The 15,098-nt window shown below is 43.5% G+C and overlaps 1 protein-coding gene across 1 annotated transcript; it reads left to right on the top strand.

The window, feature by feature from the left end:
- The first annotated feature begins 7,611 nt into the window (after window positions 1–7,611).
- Window positions 7,612–14,695, top strand: ODAPH (odontogenesis associated phosphoprotein). Its single transcript, XM_019799584.1, has 3 exons — window positions 7,612–7,678; window positions 14,358–14,495; window positions 14,640–14,695. The coding sequence occupies exons 1-3, from the start codon at window positions 7,612–7,614 to the stop codon at window positions 14,693–14,695; spliced, it is 261 nt and encodes an 86-aa protein (XP_019655143.1).
- The last annotated feature ends 403 nt before the right edge of the window (window positions 14,696–15,098 follow it).

The following is a 15,098-nucleotide window of genomic DNA, read 5'->3' as shown; positions in this document are numbered from 1 at the left end:
GAAGTGAGGGCTGGGACGCCGGGTGTGGGGCGCACAGCCCGGGATGCTGCAGGGTTGAGCAGCACCAACAGAAACAGAGTTAAAGTGGCCAGAACATCAGTGGAGAACGATCCGCGATCCCTCTGTTCTGAGACAGAGGCTGAATTTCAGCCGCTGCTGCTCTCTCAGAAGAGGCATAGCAAACCGCCAGGGAAAGCCGCCAGAGAACAAAAGCCCGGAAATACCGGCTCACAGGGTGCCCATCCCCATCCCCCCTCGCAAGGGACACAGAGACTCTACCCAAACAGGGTTTTCTGAGTACCTGCAGGCAGGCCCCTCCCCCAGAAGGCAGGCTGAAAAATCAAGAAGCCCACAACCCGGAGCGCCTGAGTGGCGCAGTCACCAAGCACCTGTCTTCGGATTAGGGTGTGATCACAACGCTCCGTAAGGAGTCCTTCATCGGGCTTCTCCACCGGGAACCTGCTTCTTCCTCTCCCACTCCTCTGCTTGGGTTCCCTTTCTTGCTGACTGTCTCTCTCTCTCTCAAATAAATAAATAAACTCTTTAAGGAAGAAGCCCACATCCCTAAGATCTCTATAAAACAAGGGCGCACGGCCTGGGTCCCAGTCAACACTTGGGCTCTGGACAACCCTGCAATCTCTCTTCATCAGAATGACGAGAAGGAGAAGTCCCCCCCAGCAAAGAAAAGATAATGAGTCTGTGGCCTCTGCCACAGAATTGGCCTCGGCCACAGAATTAATACATATGGATGTATCCCAATTATCAGAAATGGAATTCAGAGCAACAATGGTCAAGATGATGAGTAAACTTGAAAAAAGCATCAGAGAAAGCGTTGCTGAGAATATAGAATCCCTAAGGGCAGAAATGAGAGCGAATCTGACAGAAATTAAAAATTCTATGAGCCAAATGCAGTCAAAACTAGAGGCTCTGACGGCCAGGGTCACCGAGGCAGAGGAACGCGTTAGCGAATTGGAGGATGGGTTAGTAGAAGAAAAAACGAAAATAGAAGCTGGTCTTAAAAAAATCCACGCCCACGAATGTAGATTACGGGAGATTACTGACTCTATGAAACGATCCAATGTCAGAATCATCGGCATCCCTGAAGGGGTGGAGAAAAACAGAGGTCTAGAAGAGATATTTGAACAAATTGTAGCTGAAAACTTCCCTAATCTAGCAAGGGAAACAAGCATTCGTGTCCAAGAGGCAGAGAGGACCCCATCCAAGCTCAACCAGGACAAACCTACGCCACGGCATGTCATAGTGCAATTCGCAAATATTAGATCCAAGGATACAGTATTGAAAGCGGCCAGGGCAAAGAAATTTCTCACGTACCAAGGCAAAGGTATCAGGATTACGTCAGACCTGTCTACAGAGACCTGGAATGAGAGAAAGGCTTGGGGGGGCATTTTTAAAGCTCTTTCAGAGAAAAACATGCAGCCAAGGATCCTTTATCCAGCAAAGCTGTCATTCAGAATTGATGGAGAAATAAAGACGTTCCAAAATCGCCAATCATTAACCAATTTCGTAACCACGAAACCAGCCCTACAGGAGATATTAAGGGGGGCTCTATAAAGGTAAAAAGGCCCCAAGAGTGATACAGAGCAGCAAGTCACAACCGATACAAAGACTTTAAAGAGAAATGGCATCATTAAAATCATATCTGTCAATAATCTCTATCAATCTAAATGGCTTAAACTCTCCCATAAAACGCCACAGGGTTGCAGATTGGATAAAAAGACATGACCCATCCATTTGCTGTCTACAAGAGACTCATTTTGAACCCAAAGATGCATTCAGACTTAGAGTAAGGGGATGGAGTACCATCTTCCACGCAAATGGACCTCAAAAGAAAGCTGGAGTAGCAATTCTCATATCAGATAGACTGGATTTTAAACTAGAGGCCATAGAGAGAGATACAGAAGGGCACTATATTATTCTTAAAGGAAGTATTCAACAAGTGGATATGACAATTATTAATATATATGCCCCCAACAGGGGAGCAGCAAGATACACAAGCCAACTCTTAACCAAAATAAAGAGACATATAGATAAGAACACAGTAATAGTAGGGGACCTCAACACCCCACTATCAGAAATAGACAGAACACCCTGGCAAAAACTAAGCAAAGAATCAAAGGCTTTGAATGCCATACTCGACGAGTTGGACCTCATAGATATATATAGAACACTACACCCCAGAACCAAAGAATACTCATTCTATTCAAATGCCCATGGAACATTCTCAAGAATAGATCATGCTCTGGGACACAAAACAGGTCTCAGCCAATACCAAAAGATTGAAATTATCCCCTGCATATTCTCAGACCACAACGCTCTGAAATTGGAACTCAACCACAAGGAAAAACCTGGAAGAAACTCAAACACTTGGAGGCTAAGAACCATCCTGCTCAAGAATGACTCGATAAACCAGGAAATCAAAAAACAAATTAAACAATTTATGGAGACCAACGAGAATGAATACACAACGGTCCAAAACCTATGGGATACTGCAAAGGCAGTCCTAAGGGGGAAATACATAGCCATCCAAGCCTCACTCAAAAGAATAGAAAAATCTAAAATGCAGTTTCTATATTCTCACCTCAAGAAACTGGAACAGCAACAGAGGGACAGGCCTAACCCACTGACAAGGAAGGAGTTGACCAAGATTAGAGCAGAAATCAATGAATTAGAAACCAGGAGCACAGTACAGCAGATCAACAGGACTAGAAGCTGGTTCTTTGAGAGAATCCATAAAATTGACAGACCACTGGCAAAACTTGTCCAAAAACAAAGAGAAAGGACTGAGATTATTAAAATTATGACTGAAAAGGGAGAGGTCACGACCAGCACCATTGAAATTGCAAGGATTATTAGAAACTTTTATCAACAGCTATATGCCAAAAAACTAAACAATCTGGAAGAGATGGAGGCCTTCCTGGAAACCTATAAACTACCAAGACTGAAACAGGAAGAAATAGATTTCTTAAATAGGCCAATTAACTATGAAGAAATTGAGTCAGTGATAAACAACCTTCCAAATAATAAAACTCCAGGCCCAGACGGTTTTCCTGGGGAATTCTACCAAACATTCAAAGAAGAAATAATACCTATTCTCCTAAAGCTATTTCAAAAAATAGAAACAGAAGGAAAGCTACCAAACTCATTCTATGAGGCTAATATTACCTTGATCCCCAAACCAGGCAAAGACCCCCTCAAAAAGGAGAATTACAGACCGATTTCTCTAATGAATATGGATGCCAAAATCCTCAACAAGATCCTTGCTAATAGAATCCAACAGTACATTAAAAGGATTATCCATCATGACCAAGTGGGATTCATACCTGGGATGCAAGCATGGTTCAACACTCGCAAATCAATCAATGTGATACATCATATCAACAAGAAAAGACTCAAGAACCATATGATCCTCTCAATTGATGCAGAAAAAGCATTTGACAAAATACAGCATCCTTTCCTGATTAAAACCCTTCAGAGTGTAGGAATAGAGGGTACATTTCTCAATCTCATAAAAGCCATCTATGAAAAGCCTACTGCAAGCATTATTCTCAATGGGGAAAAGCTGGAAGCCTTTCCCTTAAGATCAGGAACACGACAAGGATGCCCACTCTCGCCACTATTATTCAACATAGTACTAGAAGTCCTTGCAACAGCAATCAGAAGACAAAAAGGGATCAAAGGTATCCAAATCGGCAAAGAAGAAGTCAAACTGTCTCTCTTTGCAGATGACATGATACTCTATATGGAAAACCCAAAGGAATCCACTCCCAAACTATTAGAAGTTATAGAACAATTCAGTAAGGTGGCAGGATACAAAATCAATGCCCAGAAATCAGTTGCATTTCTATACACGAATAACGAGACTGAAGAAAGAGAAATTAGGGAATCCATCCCATTTACAATAACACCAAAAACCATACGTTACCTTGGAATTAACTTAACCAGAGACGTAAAGGACCTATATCCTAGAAACTATAGATCACTTTTGAAAGATATTGAGGAAGACATAAAAAGATGGAAAAATATTCCATGCTCATGGATTGGAAGAATTAACATAGTTAAAATGTCCATACTACCCAGAGCAATCTACACTTTCAATGCTATCCCGATCAAAATACCGAGGACATTTTTCAAAGAACTGGAACAAATAGTCCTTAAATTTGTATGGAACCAGAAAAGGCCCCGAATCTCCAAGGAACTGTTGAAAAGGAAAAACAAAGCTGGGGGCATCACAATGCCGGATTTCGAGCTGTACTACAAAGCTGTGATCACAAAGACAGCATGGTACTGGCACAAAAACAGACACATCGACCAATGGAACAGAATAGAGAACCCAGAAATGGACCCTCGGCTCTTTGGGCAACTAATCTTTGATAAAGCAGGAAAAAACATCCGGTGGAAAAAAGACAGTCTCTTCAATAAATGGTGCTGGGAAAATTGGACAGCTACATGCAAAAGAATGAAACTTGACCACTCTCTCACACCATACACAAAAATAAACTCCAAATGGATGAAAGACCTCAATGTGAGACAGGAATCCATCAAAATTCTAGAGGAGAACATAGGCAACAACTTCTATGACATCGGCCAGAGCAACCTTTTTCACGACACATCGCCAAAGGCAAGAGAAATAAAAGATAAAATGAACTTATGGGACTTTATCAGGATAAAGAGCTTCTGCACAGCCAAGGAAACAGTCAAAAAAACTAAGAGACAGCCCACGGAATGGGAGAATATATTTGCAAAGGACACCACAGATAAAGGACTGGTATCCAAGATCTACAAAGAACTTCTCAAACTCAATACACGAGAAACAAATAAACAAATCATAAAATGGGCAGAAGATATGAACAGACACTTTTCCAATGAAGACATACAAATGGCTAACAGACACATGAAAAAATGTTCAAAATCATTAGCCATCAGGGAAATTCAAATCAAAACCACACTGAGATACCACCTTACGCCAGTTAGAATGGCAAAGATAGACAAGGCAAGAAACAACAATTGTTGGAGAGGATGTGGAGAAAGGGGATCCCTCCTACATTGTTGGTGGGAATGCAAGTTGGTACAGCCACTCTGGAAAACAGTGTGGAGGTCCCTTAAAAAGTTAAAAATTGAACTACCCTATGACCCAGCCATTGCACTACTGGGTGTTTACCCCAAAGATACAGACGTAGTAAAGAGAAGGGCCATATGCACCCCAATGTTCATAGCTGCATTGTCCACAATAGCCAAATCATGGAAGGAGCCGAGATGCCCTTCAACAGATGACTGGATTAAGAAGCTGTGGTCCATATATACAATGGAATATTACTCAGCTATCAGAAAGAACGAATTCTCAACATTTGCTGCAACATGGACGGCACTGGAGGAGATAATGCTAAGTGAAATAAGTCAAGCAGAGAAAGACAATTATCATATGATTTCTCTCATCTATGGAACATAAGAACTAGGATGATCGGTAGGGGAAGAAAGGGATAAAGAAAAGGGGGGTAATCAGAAGGGGGAATGAAACATGAGAGACTATGGACTATGAGAAACAAACTGAAGACTTCAGAGGGGAGGGGGTGGGGGAATGGGATAGACTGGTGATGGGTAGTAAGGAGGGCACGTATTGCATGGTGCACTGGGTGTTATACGCAACTAATGAAGCATCAAACTTTACATCGGAATCTGGGGATGTACTGTATGGTGATTAACACAATATAATAAAATTAAATTAAAAAAAAAAAGGTGGTTTTACTCTAGCACGGGGACAGGACCCGTGGTCAGGAAGAGGTGCACTTTTACTGTGTGAAGCTGGTGGTTATATACTTCGTGCTCAAGGGGGAAGGGATGTGCAGAAAGTATTAGATCGTAAATGCCTTCGAGCTTCTACTCGTAGAACTACTTCTGCAAGTTTCTCTGAAGTTTATCATTCAGCTGGGTAGTAACTGTTGGCGAGACCTTGTAAGAATGTAGCAGCCAGCACGTACTGATCCCTATCGGAACGACGCAGGCTATAGGTCAGCCTTCTGGGCTACAGATGAACATTTTTCTGCTTCTGTCCCTTATCAGTGTACGTAATACTCACCCACTGATGTCAAATTATGGATGTTTCTCTGCTTTGTAACCTCCAGTGCTTCCTCTCCCTTAACCCTCAAAGCCCTTTATTATTACTCCCTAGTTAACATTTGATGTCCCTGCCAGACCATAAGGTCCACGAGAGCAGAACCCCATCTTTCAGCCCCGGCACTGAGACCAGCGTCTGGCACATGACACGTGGCCAGTCAGTGGGTAATAAATGCCTTGATCTAAAGAACTGAGCTTGATTCCCGTGATCCCTGCTTCCTCTCCAAACTGCAGGTGAATCGTGCATCTGTCCTAGATCATCATCAGGCCTGTGGGATTTGCTACTTTCCAGTCTGTGACTCTTTGCATTCTTACTCATTTTGGTCCTCAATTTACACAGTCTCCCCCGTTAGATTGTTAGCCCTTCGAAGCCAGGGACTGGGTTCTGTTTTGTTCTTTCTGCAATGCCCAGGAAAATGTTCTGCTCAAAGTGAGACCTTTTGAATGACTGAATGATTAGACAAATACCACCTTCTAAGAGAACAAATTAAGAATTGGAGTCACTATAATTTAATCACAACCCTAACCACTCCCTTTCATGTGCCAGGCACTGTGGTTGGAGCTGTAGGTCAATTACCTCTTTTATTCAACACAACAATCCTCTGAGGGAAATATCCATTTAACAGATGAGGGACCTGCGGCTTCAAGGCTCAGGGACTCACTCTTGGTCACCCACATCGGAAGAAAGGGCATCAAGACTGGAGCAAGTTTTTCCAACTCCAATATCCATGCTCTTACTCACCTGTGACCATCCCCTTCCATTCCCTCTAGACAGACAGAGTTCTTCTCTCAAGAAACAAACCAGGCACAGATGTATCACGTCCGTCATATGGGATATAACAAATCAGAAGGAGCCCTGGAAGGACAACTCACTCAGTTCATCTCCCAAATTATTCATGTTTGTGTAGACTGTGACCGTGACGGCTACAACTCGACAAGATAGCTTTCTGACACTGCTGCCCTTGGTTCCTCGACAAAAGCAGAGAAGAAAAAGCCGTCATCTCTGATCCGAGGCCTGAGAAGAGTGTCTTCAAAGCACCTGGGTCAGGAAGCCTTTGGCTCATATTCCCCCCCAGCCTGTTTGGCTTTTGTTAAGTAAGTAAACGACACAGAGGGAAGCACTGCTGAGTATTTCCTGGAGAGATTCTTCCTCTTGCAGAGGGAGACCCATAAAGCAAGTAAAGAGAAAACACCAACGGGAGAGAAGATTTGAGGGAATTAAAAGGATCATGAGGGCGTGGTTGTCCACAATCTGACTCCAAGGACGGAGGAATGAGGTTTGGCTGTCATTACAAGAAGGTTCTGGTTGATAAATACTGTCTGGAATTTCCTGGCGGATTTCTTACCCTCACACCGCAGGCCCCGATCCCTGTGGTCCACTATGCAAATGCAATTACCTGAATCAGGCTGCGGGTGACTCACCGACTCCCCTTTAAAGCCATGTTGGCTTCGGGGCAGTGACTGCTCAGGGTAGAAGCCATGGCTCACAGAGTCAGCTTCTCCTACTGCCTGCTGTTCTGCTGGGTGCTGGTAACTGTGGCGGAAGGTAAGAGTTTTATGTTTATTCTCCTGAGGGTCCCTAATTGATAAGTTGTGTGAAAAGACAAGATCTGGCTCCATGACAATACATATGCATAAACTGGAAATCATTTTGTCAGTTTCCACCAGCTTATGTGGTTAAAGGAGGAAGAAGCTAAAACTTATCATCCGAAGACCTTGATCCTACACTCAGCCTTAACTATGTGACGTTAGACGTACTTAACCTTTCTTTTTTTTTTAAGATTTTATTTTTTTATTTGACAGAGAGAAAGAGCGACAGAGGGAACACAAGCAAGGGGAGTGGGAGAGGGAAAAGCAGTCTTCCCGCTGAGCAGGGAGCCCGATGCGGGGCTCCATCCCAGGACCCTGGGATCATGACCTAAGTTGAAGGCAGATGCTTAAGGGCTGAGCACCCAGGCGCCCCCGTACTTAACCTTTCTGATATCGGTCCCCTCATATGTGAAGTGATGGATAAGAATAATTATTATAGAGGTTATGAGGACCAAATGAGCTATCATGCAAGAGAAGCTCTTCAACCTTAAAACACATACTAGTTATTATTGTTGTTGAGCTAACAATTTCCACCCTGAATTACAGCAATGTCCACCTCTCACTATCCCCAGCAGCACAGTAATTTGCATATGGTCGCTGTTTAGTCTGTTTGTTCATTGATTTAATTAATCACAACTACTCAGCTGCATCTGGGTGCTACCGAAGTGAACCTAGATTTCTTTCTTTCAGATTACAGTAGATTCTATCTCTTCACTGCTCCTCTTCTCTTCCCTTTCCCCTAATACAAAATTTCCCAGGTGGCCTGAGCTTTAAAATTGGTTTGCAGGGGCGCCTGGGTAGCGCAGTCGTTAAGCGTCTGCCTTTGGCTCAGGGCGTGATCCTGGCGTTATGGGATCGAGTCCCACATCGGGCTCCTTGGCTGGGAGCCTGCTTCTTCTTCTCTCTCTGCCCTGCTGTGTTCCCTCTCTCGCTGTCTCTCTCTCTGTCACATAAATAAATAAAATCTTTAAAAAAATAAAATAAAATAAATAAATAAAATAAAATTGGTTTGCAAACCCCTGGGGGAAGGAGAAACAAGGCTAGGGAAGAGAGGAGAACGAGGAAGGAGGGGAAAAAATGCTGGGGGACTTGGGTCTAATGTTGTTTCACAGTTCACCTTAGCTCCAGAACTAGAAACCATTCAGGGAGGCGAGACCCTGGATCAAACCAAGTCTCCTGGGGGCTCTGCAGGGGCTCAGCCAAACCCTACTCATCCCCCAACACGTTCTTTGCTCCCCTCCCCCAAGGCTCACATGGAGCAGAGAGGGACAGACACCCCAGGGCTGGGGGTGAGACCACCAGAGATCACCTTGCCCAACCTCTGCCTGAACTCTGGCGATCAGAGGGCGAGGAGATGTTGCAAATAACCCAGCCTGGTTCCCAGGACCAGACCCCAAGCAGCACCTGCAGAACCTGACACCGAAAAGAGGAATCATAGCACAGAACTAGCCACCTGACATCTTTCCAGAAAGTGAACCACTCTTCCGGAAACTTTGTAAATATGCAGCTGAACAAGTTACAATGAGATTATAGGCTTATTCACATCTAAAAAGCACCAACTAAAATGTGAGATGTGACTTCCAGATTTTTCTCATGCTTCCGCACTGTCCCTCAGACTGGCATGGAAATCCTTCCAGTGTGGCCTCCCCCTATCCAAGCAGCCTCGGTTCCCGTTCCCCGCTCGCTTGCACGCGCTGTGGCTCGGCCCAGTCTGGCCGTGCGCGGGGTCCGGACTCACCCTGTCCTCTGTCCCCTCCACGGCAGCGCGGCGGCCGCTCCCTTCCCGCTCTCACCCGTTCATTGCAAGTCGGCTTCCTGTGATGACCTTTACACGTCAGGATAGTTTGCCCTCGCAAAGGCTCTCTTAAGACATATAAATGAAAATGGCAGTCTCTCTCTCTGACATCTGTGAATTCTTATAGCCATTGGTACGTCATCCATGGCACGGCCGGCGTTCTGCTCTGCGTTTCGGACCCGCGTGTTGTAGCGTCTGCCCCCATCTCCAGCGCCGGGCTGTGTCTTTACCATCCCGCATTGGCTGTAGCACCTGGCATAGCAGCCTGCCCACCGGAGAAATGACTAGACTTAGAACATGGAATTGAGATAGGCCTTCGTGACACTTCCTGGGCTCCAAATTCTTTCTCTGTAGAATTAGAGATTTGACCAAAACAGCTGATCATTCTGAGTCTACAAAATGAACTCAGTTGCAGTTATTGTGAGTAAATTCATCACAGAACCTATATTCCTTTCTGGTTCAACTCTGAAAGCCAGTGAGAATTTTTCTACACTTCCATGTGCCATAGAAAGGGAGAGCTGCACACCTGAACACCACGTATAAGGATTAATTCTCTTAAAAATCAGTACAGTTCATTTCAAGCCAGCTATTGTCTGCCCCAATAACCACAGACTACAGGGAATTGTGTGTGTGTGTGTGTGTGGTTTTTTAAGGAAAAAAAACTTCTTATCCTTACTTTGAAAAAAAAAGTACTAGTTGTTGGTATGCTATGAATTTCATGTCTAGACTATAATAAACCCACTTAAAGTTGATATCCAAACTTCAAGCAATACTTTGGCTTGATTTTTTATTATACTCTAAGTTTAAATGTAAGTTATTATTGAAAATTTTCTGGGACTGGAATTAAACACTCCCTGAGCTTCACAAAAATCTACAGAGAGGAACCCTCAACATCTGCTTGCCAATTCATTCAATGTCTTGACTATGTCCTGGGCACCACTCTAAGCCAGGGACAGCTGTAGGTGCTAGGGACAGAGCCGTGACCACAACAGTCTCTGCTTTCACGGAGGTCCTGTTCTAACATCTGTAGGCTTTACTCCTATCAGTGGCACACAGATTTTATATATAAAGTGTAACCAGATGGGCCCAAGAAAACGGGGCTTGTGTTGATAGAATCTTTCCATAACATTCAATATGAATAATAACAGTAGCAAACACCTACTAAATGCATAGCATGTGTCAGACACATTCTGAGCACTTTGCATATCTTACTTCAGATAATACAACAAGCCAATGAGATAGGTAGTATTATTTTCTCCATTTTACAAATAAGGATAAGGAGACTCAGAAAAGTTAAGGAAACTGTCAGTGGTCACAGTTACTAAATGGCAGAGCTCAGAGAGCCCGGTTCTAGAGTCCACACTTTTAAACACTATGCTCTCCTGCCGCTCAAAATGTTTTCAATGTGCATTGCAATATTTGACCTACTTTGGTCTGATTAAGGTCACCGAAGGGCCCTGGTCTTTGACCTTCAGTGCCTTCGGTAGCCTGTCAGTATGTTACATATTGAGAAACATTTATTTATAATGATCACATTATCCCTGAGAGGTGGAAAGATGGTAACTTTTGCAATTATAGAAACAGAGATTTCTCTCAATCAATTGAATTCCGCTACAGGCACTGTGCTAGGGATGAGGAGCCAGCGGTCCACAGGGTGGTCATGTGGGTATTTCAGTGGACGAGGAATATAACCACTGAATAGTAATGACATGACTGAGGAGTATTCCGAATGTGGACTCCCACGGTGGTATGGAAATATACTGCCAAGGGCCTTAAGCCAGCCTCAGGGTAGGAAAGGCCTCCCTGAGGAAAGGAGGCATGAAATCTGTGTAGGACTAAGCCAGGCAAAAAGGATAGGAAATGGTGCTTAGGCCTCTGGAACCATTTGGTAAAAGCTCAAGACCATTGATGACTTTGGTCAAAGTAGTTTCTGTGAAGTAGAGAAAGTCAGGTTCCAGTAGATTAAATATGGGGGGAGGGGTGGTAATTGAGTTGGAACTGTGTAGACTTCCCTCTGAAGTGAGAGAAATAGGAACCAAAGAAGTTTATGGCAGATCACTGAAGTTTTCTTTCTGAAATATGAAGCTAGTTGTCTACTTAGAATGGTAAAGAGACTTTTGAAGAGAATTCTTCAAATGAATGAAGAAGAATGAGAATTTTGAAGAGGCTTTGAGGAGAATGTCAAAGGTTTAGAAGACAGTGGGAATGGAGCAGAACAAGGAGAAACAAAAGAATAGATGAACAGTGTCAACTCAGCTAGAGTTGGAGACCATGAATGACATCAATCTCCTCACTCAAATGTTGGCCTTACCCTGTGACAGTTTCCCAAATCAGTCCCTGTGGTTCCTACATTTTAGAACACTTGTGCTGGCCAACCAGTGACCTGAAATAGTCATAATGTGTCTGGTTTGCCAGAAGAATGTAGTTTTATGTATTCCTGCCCACATTCTTGGGTTGGTTGTATCTTGGGGACAAGCTTGTATCTTGATCTGGAGACCTTGGAAATTCCCATAGGAGAGCACTGAACACTGCAGGTGATCCAGAATTAGAGAAAAGCTGTCCATCAGGCTCTAACACCCCAGAGTCAGCAGGAGGATTTGGTGAGTAGCCTCAGGTGTAAGCAATGAGATGAGCACAAGGGGTGGGTAGTTGGTTTGTCTTTAATGGCTGGAATACAGTGTACTGAGTAGAAGAGCTCAGGCCTAGCTAAGTCTGATCTGATCATAAACATGTCGAGATGGAGCTTAAGAATAAAGCTAGCTTCTCCGCTAGGGTCTGGATTCTCATCTTACAGAATGTTTTCATGTTACAAAGGTTCAAACTGATCTGTGTAGGAGGAAAGAATGAGGGGTGTGGGATTTAATCATCTTCTGTGGTTTGAAATGCCTTAATCTACTTTTAATCATAGGATTTCAATTCTCGGTAGCCTGGGTGGGTATGGAAGAAAGGGTCAGTATTTCATTCAAACTAGCTTAAGAAAGGAGTAGAGTAGAGCCAGAGGTGGAGTGATTACTACAAGGATATCTCCAAGAACCTTGAGCACAGCCAGGCTTTAGAGGGATCAGCCCTGGAAAGTCAAGAACCAAGGCTACTCTCATCACCACTTCGTTACCACAGAGTCTGTTGTCTCTCTTTTTCAGGCCTTCCCATGTTATAGCTTCTGTGGAAAGACTGGCTTCTCTACTTACTCCGCGTTCAACTGGCCAAAACCTAACACTCCAGTCCCCACCTTACACTTTCTTTCTTTTTTTTTTTAAAGGTTTTATTTATTTATTTGACACAGAAAGAGAGACAGCCAGCAAGAGAGGGAACACAAGTGGGGGGAGTGGGAGAGGAAGAAGCAGGCTCCCAGCGGAGGACCCCGATTTGGGGCTTGATCCCAGGACTCTGGGATCACACCCTGAGCCAAAGGTAGATGCTTAATGACTGAGCCACCCAGGCGCCCCCCACCTTACACTTTCTACTAACATCTTCCACTAACGCTGTCTCTTTGTTGAAATTCTCAAATGAGAATCTGATTGGTCACTGGTCAACCAGTGAATGAGCTGTGCATCTATCAGCAGGCCAATCAGCCATAGCCAAAGATATGTAGGAACGACCTTGCCAGGGGTTGTGGGTAAAACAGAATCTCCAGAAGGAGCTATGAGCAGGCAGGCAGTAGGCATATTCTATACAACCAAGAAATCAGAATTAGGTTATTCTAAAGGTAAGGGGAATCTAGCTCTTTTTAAGCACTTCAGTACTCTCAGCTTCCTGTGGGGAGTTTGTTTTTCCATCATTCACACTCAGCAGCCCATTCCAGGCCTGTATTGTGAACCTCCAAGAAAGTGAAGGCATAATTTTCTGAAGGGAAGCTTACTATTTCATAGCCAACTCAATTGGATGACACCAAGAGTCTTCTGTCTCTAGAAGTCCTTAACACTTGAGCTTGACCCAAATTTCTTCTCAGAAACTAATTTCATCCTGGTTCTCAGTGCTTGTCCCCCTTCCTCTTTAGGGCATGATTTCACTGCTAGGGCAAGTGAAGCGGACCTCTTGGATTAACAGCCTTAAGGAGGGGTGGTTATTTTTATTTTCTTAATGTTAATTCTTTTCTCCACTGAATTTTCTTTACTCAGTTATAATTTATAAATCTTAAAGGTACAGACTGATCACATTTTACATATACACATATAAGTATGTTATACATGTAAACATGAGTGTAAATAAAAATACGCATGTGCGTGTGTCTGTGTGTGTGTACCTCCATATCCATGTGACAACCCCCTGGATCAAGAGCTAAAGAATTCTACTTTTCCCACAAAATAACACCTGCCTTAACTGTGATTAGTTACTTTTTTGAAATTTTTTAACCATAGATTAGTTTTTCCTTGAACTTTATATAAGTGGAATCTTACAGTATGTACCTTTTGTGTCTAACTCCTTTTGCCCAACGTAACACCTGTGGATGTCTCCATGTTGTTGTAGCAGTATCTCTTCCTTCTCATTGCTTCCTTTTCATCATGCACACACAGTTCGGTGAACCATTCTCCTCTTGATGGACACTTCTCCTGTTTCCAAGTTAAAGCTAATATGAATACGGCCACTACGAACATTCCTGAAGCAGTCTTGTGTAGATATGTGCACTCATTTCTCTTGGATACATTCCTCAGGGTGGGACTACTGGGTCATGAGATGTGTTCACGTTTCATTCTGTTGGACCTTGGTGGTTTTTTGCAAACACACTTTGAGACCTCTCTGGTTCTCTCTCCCACTCTTTCTGCCCTGCTACCACCTAAAATATCACCCTTCTGCTTCTGTGATCAGGCCTGTTTCCTGACTTGCACGTTTCTCTCCACAGGACAGAAAGAGGGAGCCACCCCTCCTGGAGGCTTACAAGAAAATGGAGGTCCTACAGACTGCCAGATCTTTACACTCACCCCTCCACCCCCCCGGAGGAACCCAGTGACGAGGATCCAGCTCATCACAAGGACACCTAAATGTCCTTTTCATTCTTTTCCATGGCCAGGACCTAGAGTCCACATTAGGTTTCCACACAGACCTTTCCTTCCTCACAAGTGCAACCACCGGTTTCCATTTCGTCCATTTTTTTGGCCACCCGGTCCCCTTATTCCTTATTATCAATATTTTCCCAGGGGAAGACTCTGGAGAGGAAGCTCATCTGAGGAAAGCAGATAAAAAAGAGAAGCCCCAAATATGCTGGGAAAAAAAGAAGCCAATGCCTCAGAGAAGACTATAAACAGATTTCTGCTTTCTTCTTCCAAACTCAAACAATTGGACTTGAAGTATCTTAAACACCACAGACTAGATATTGTTCTTCTTGTCAGCATAGAAGATATCGGTTTATAGGTTATTCAGGTTTGCAAAATGGGAGCAATAACTGCATTACTCTTATCCCCAACTTTTTAAGATCACAGGATATTGATGCAAATAAAATTCTAAAATAGGTGGTTCCAAGAATTCCTACACATACTGAGTTGCCAGAAGAATCAGCTCTGTCTTCTAAATTAAAGTGAAAAGCATTTAAATAAATTGATACAAACCAATGAAGACATTAATGACACCCTTTTTACTCACTGGA

The sequence above is a fragment of the Ailuropoda melanoleuca genome, chromosome 11 (assembly GCF_002007445.2).
Source record: "Ailuropoda melanoleuca isolate Jingjing chromosome 11, ASM200744v2, whole genome shotgun sequence".
Taxonomy (NCBI): domain Eukaryota; kingdom Metazoa; phylum Chordata; class Mammalia; order Carnivora; family Ursidae; genus Ailuropoda; species Ailuropoda melanoleuca.
Note: the sequence above shows the minus strand (reverse complement) of the source record. Positions and strands in the feature narration are given on the sequence as shown.

Excerpts from the sequence above, each read along its gene's own strand:
- ODAPH (XM_019799584.1), top strand. The coding sequence starts at position 7,612 with ATGGCTCACAGAGTCAGCTTCTCCTACTGCCTGCTGTTCTGCTGGGTG. Across the intron at positions 7,679-14,357 it reads GCTGGTAACTGTGGCGGAAG|GACAGAAAGAGGGAGCCACC; the intron begins GTAAGAGTTTTA and ends TTCTCTCCACAG. Across the intron at positions 14,496-14,639 it reads GCTCATCACAAGGACACCTA|AATATTTTCCCAGGGGAAGA; the intron begins AATGTCCTTTTC and ends TTCCTTATTATC.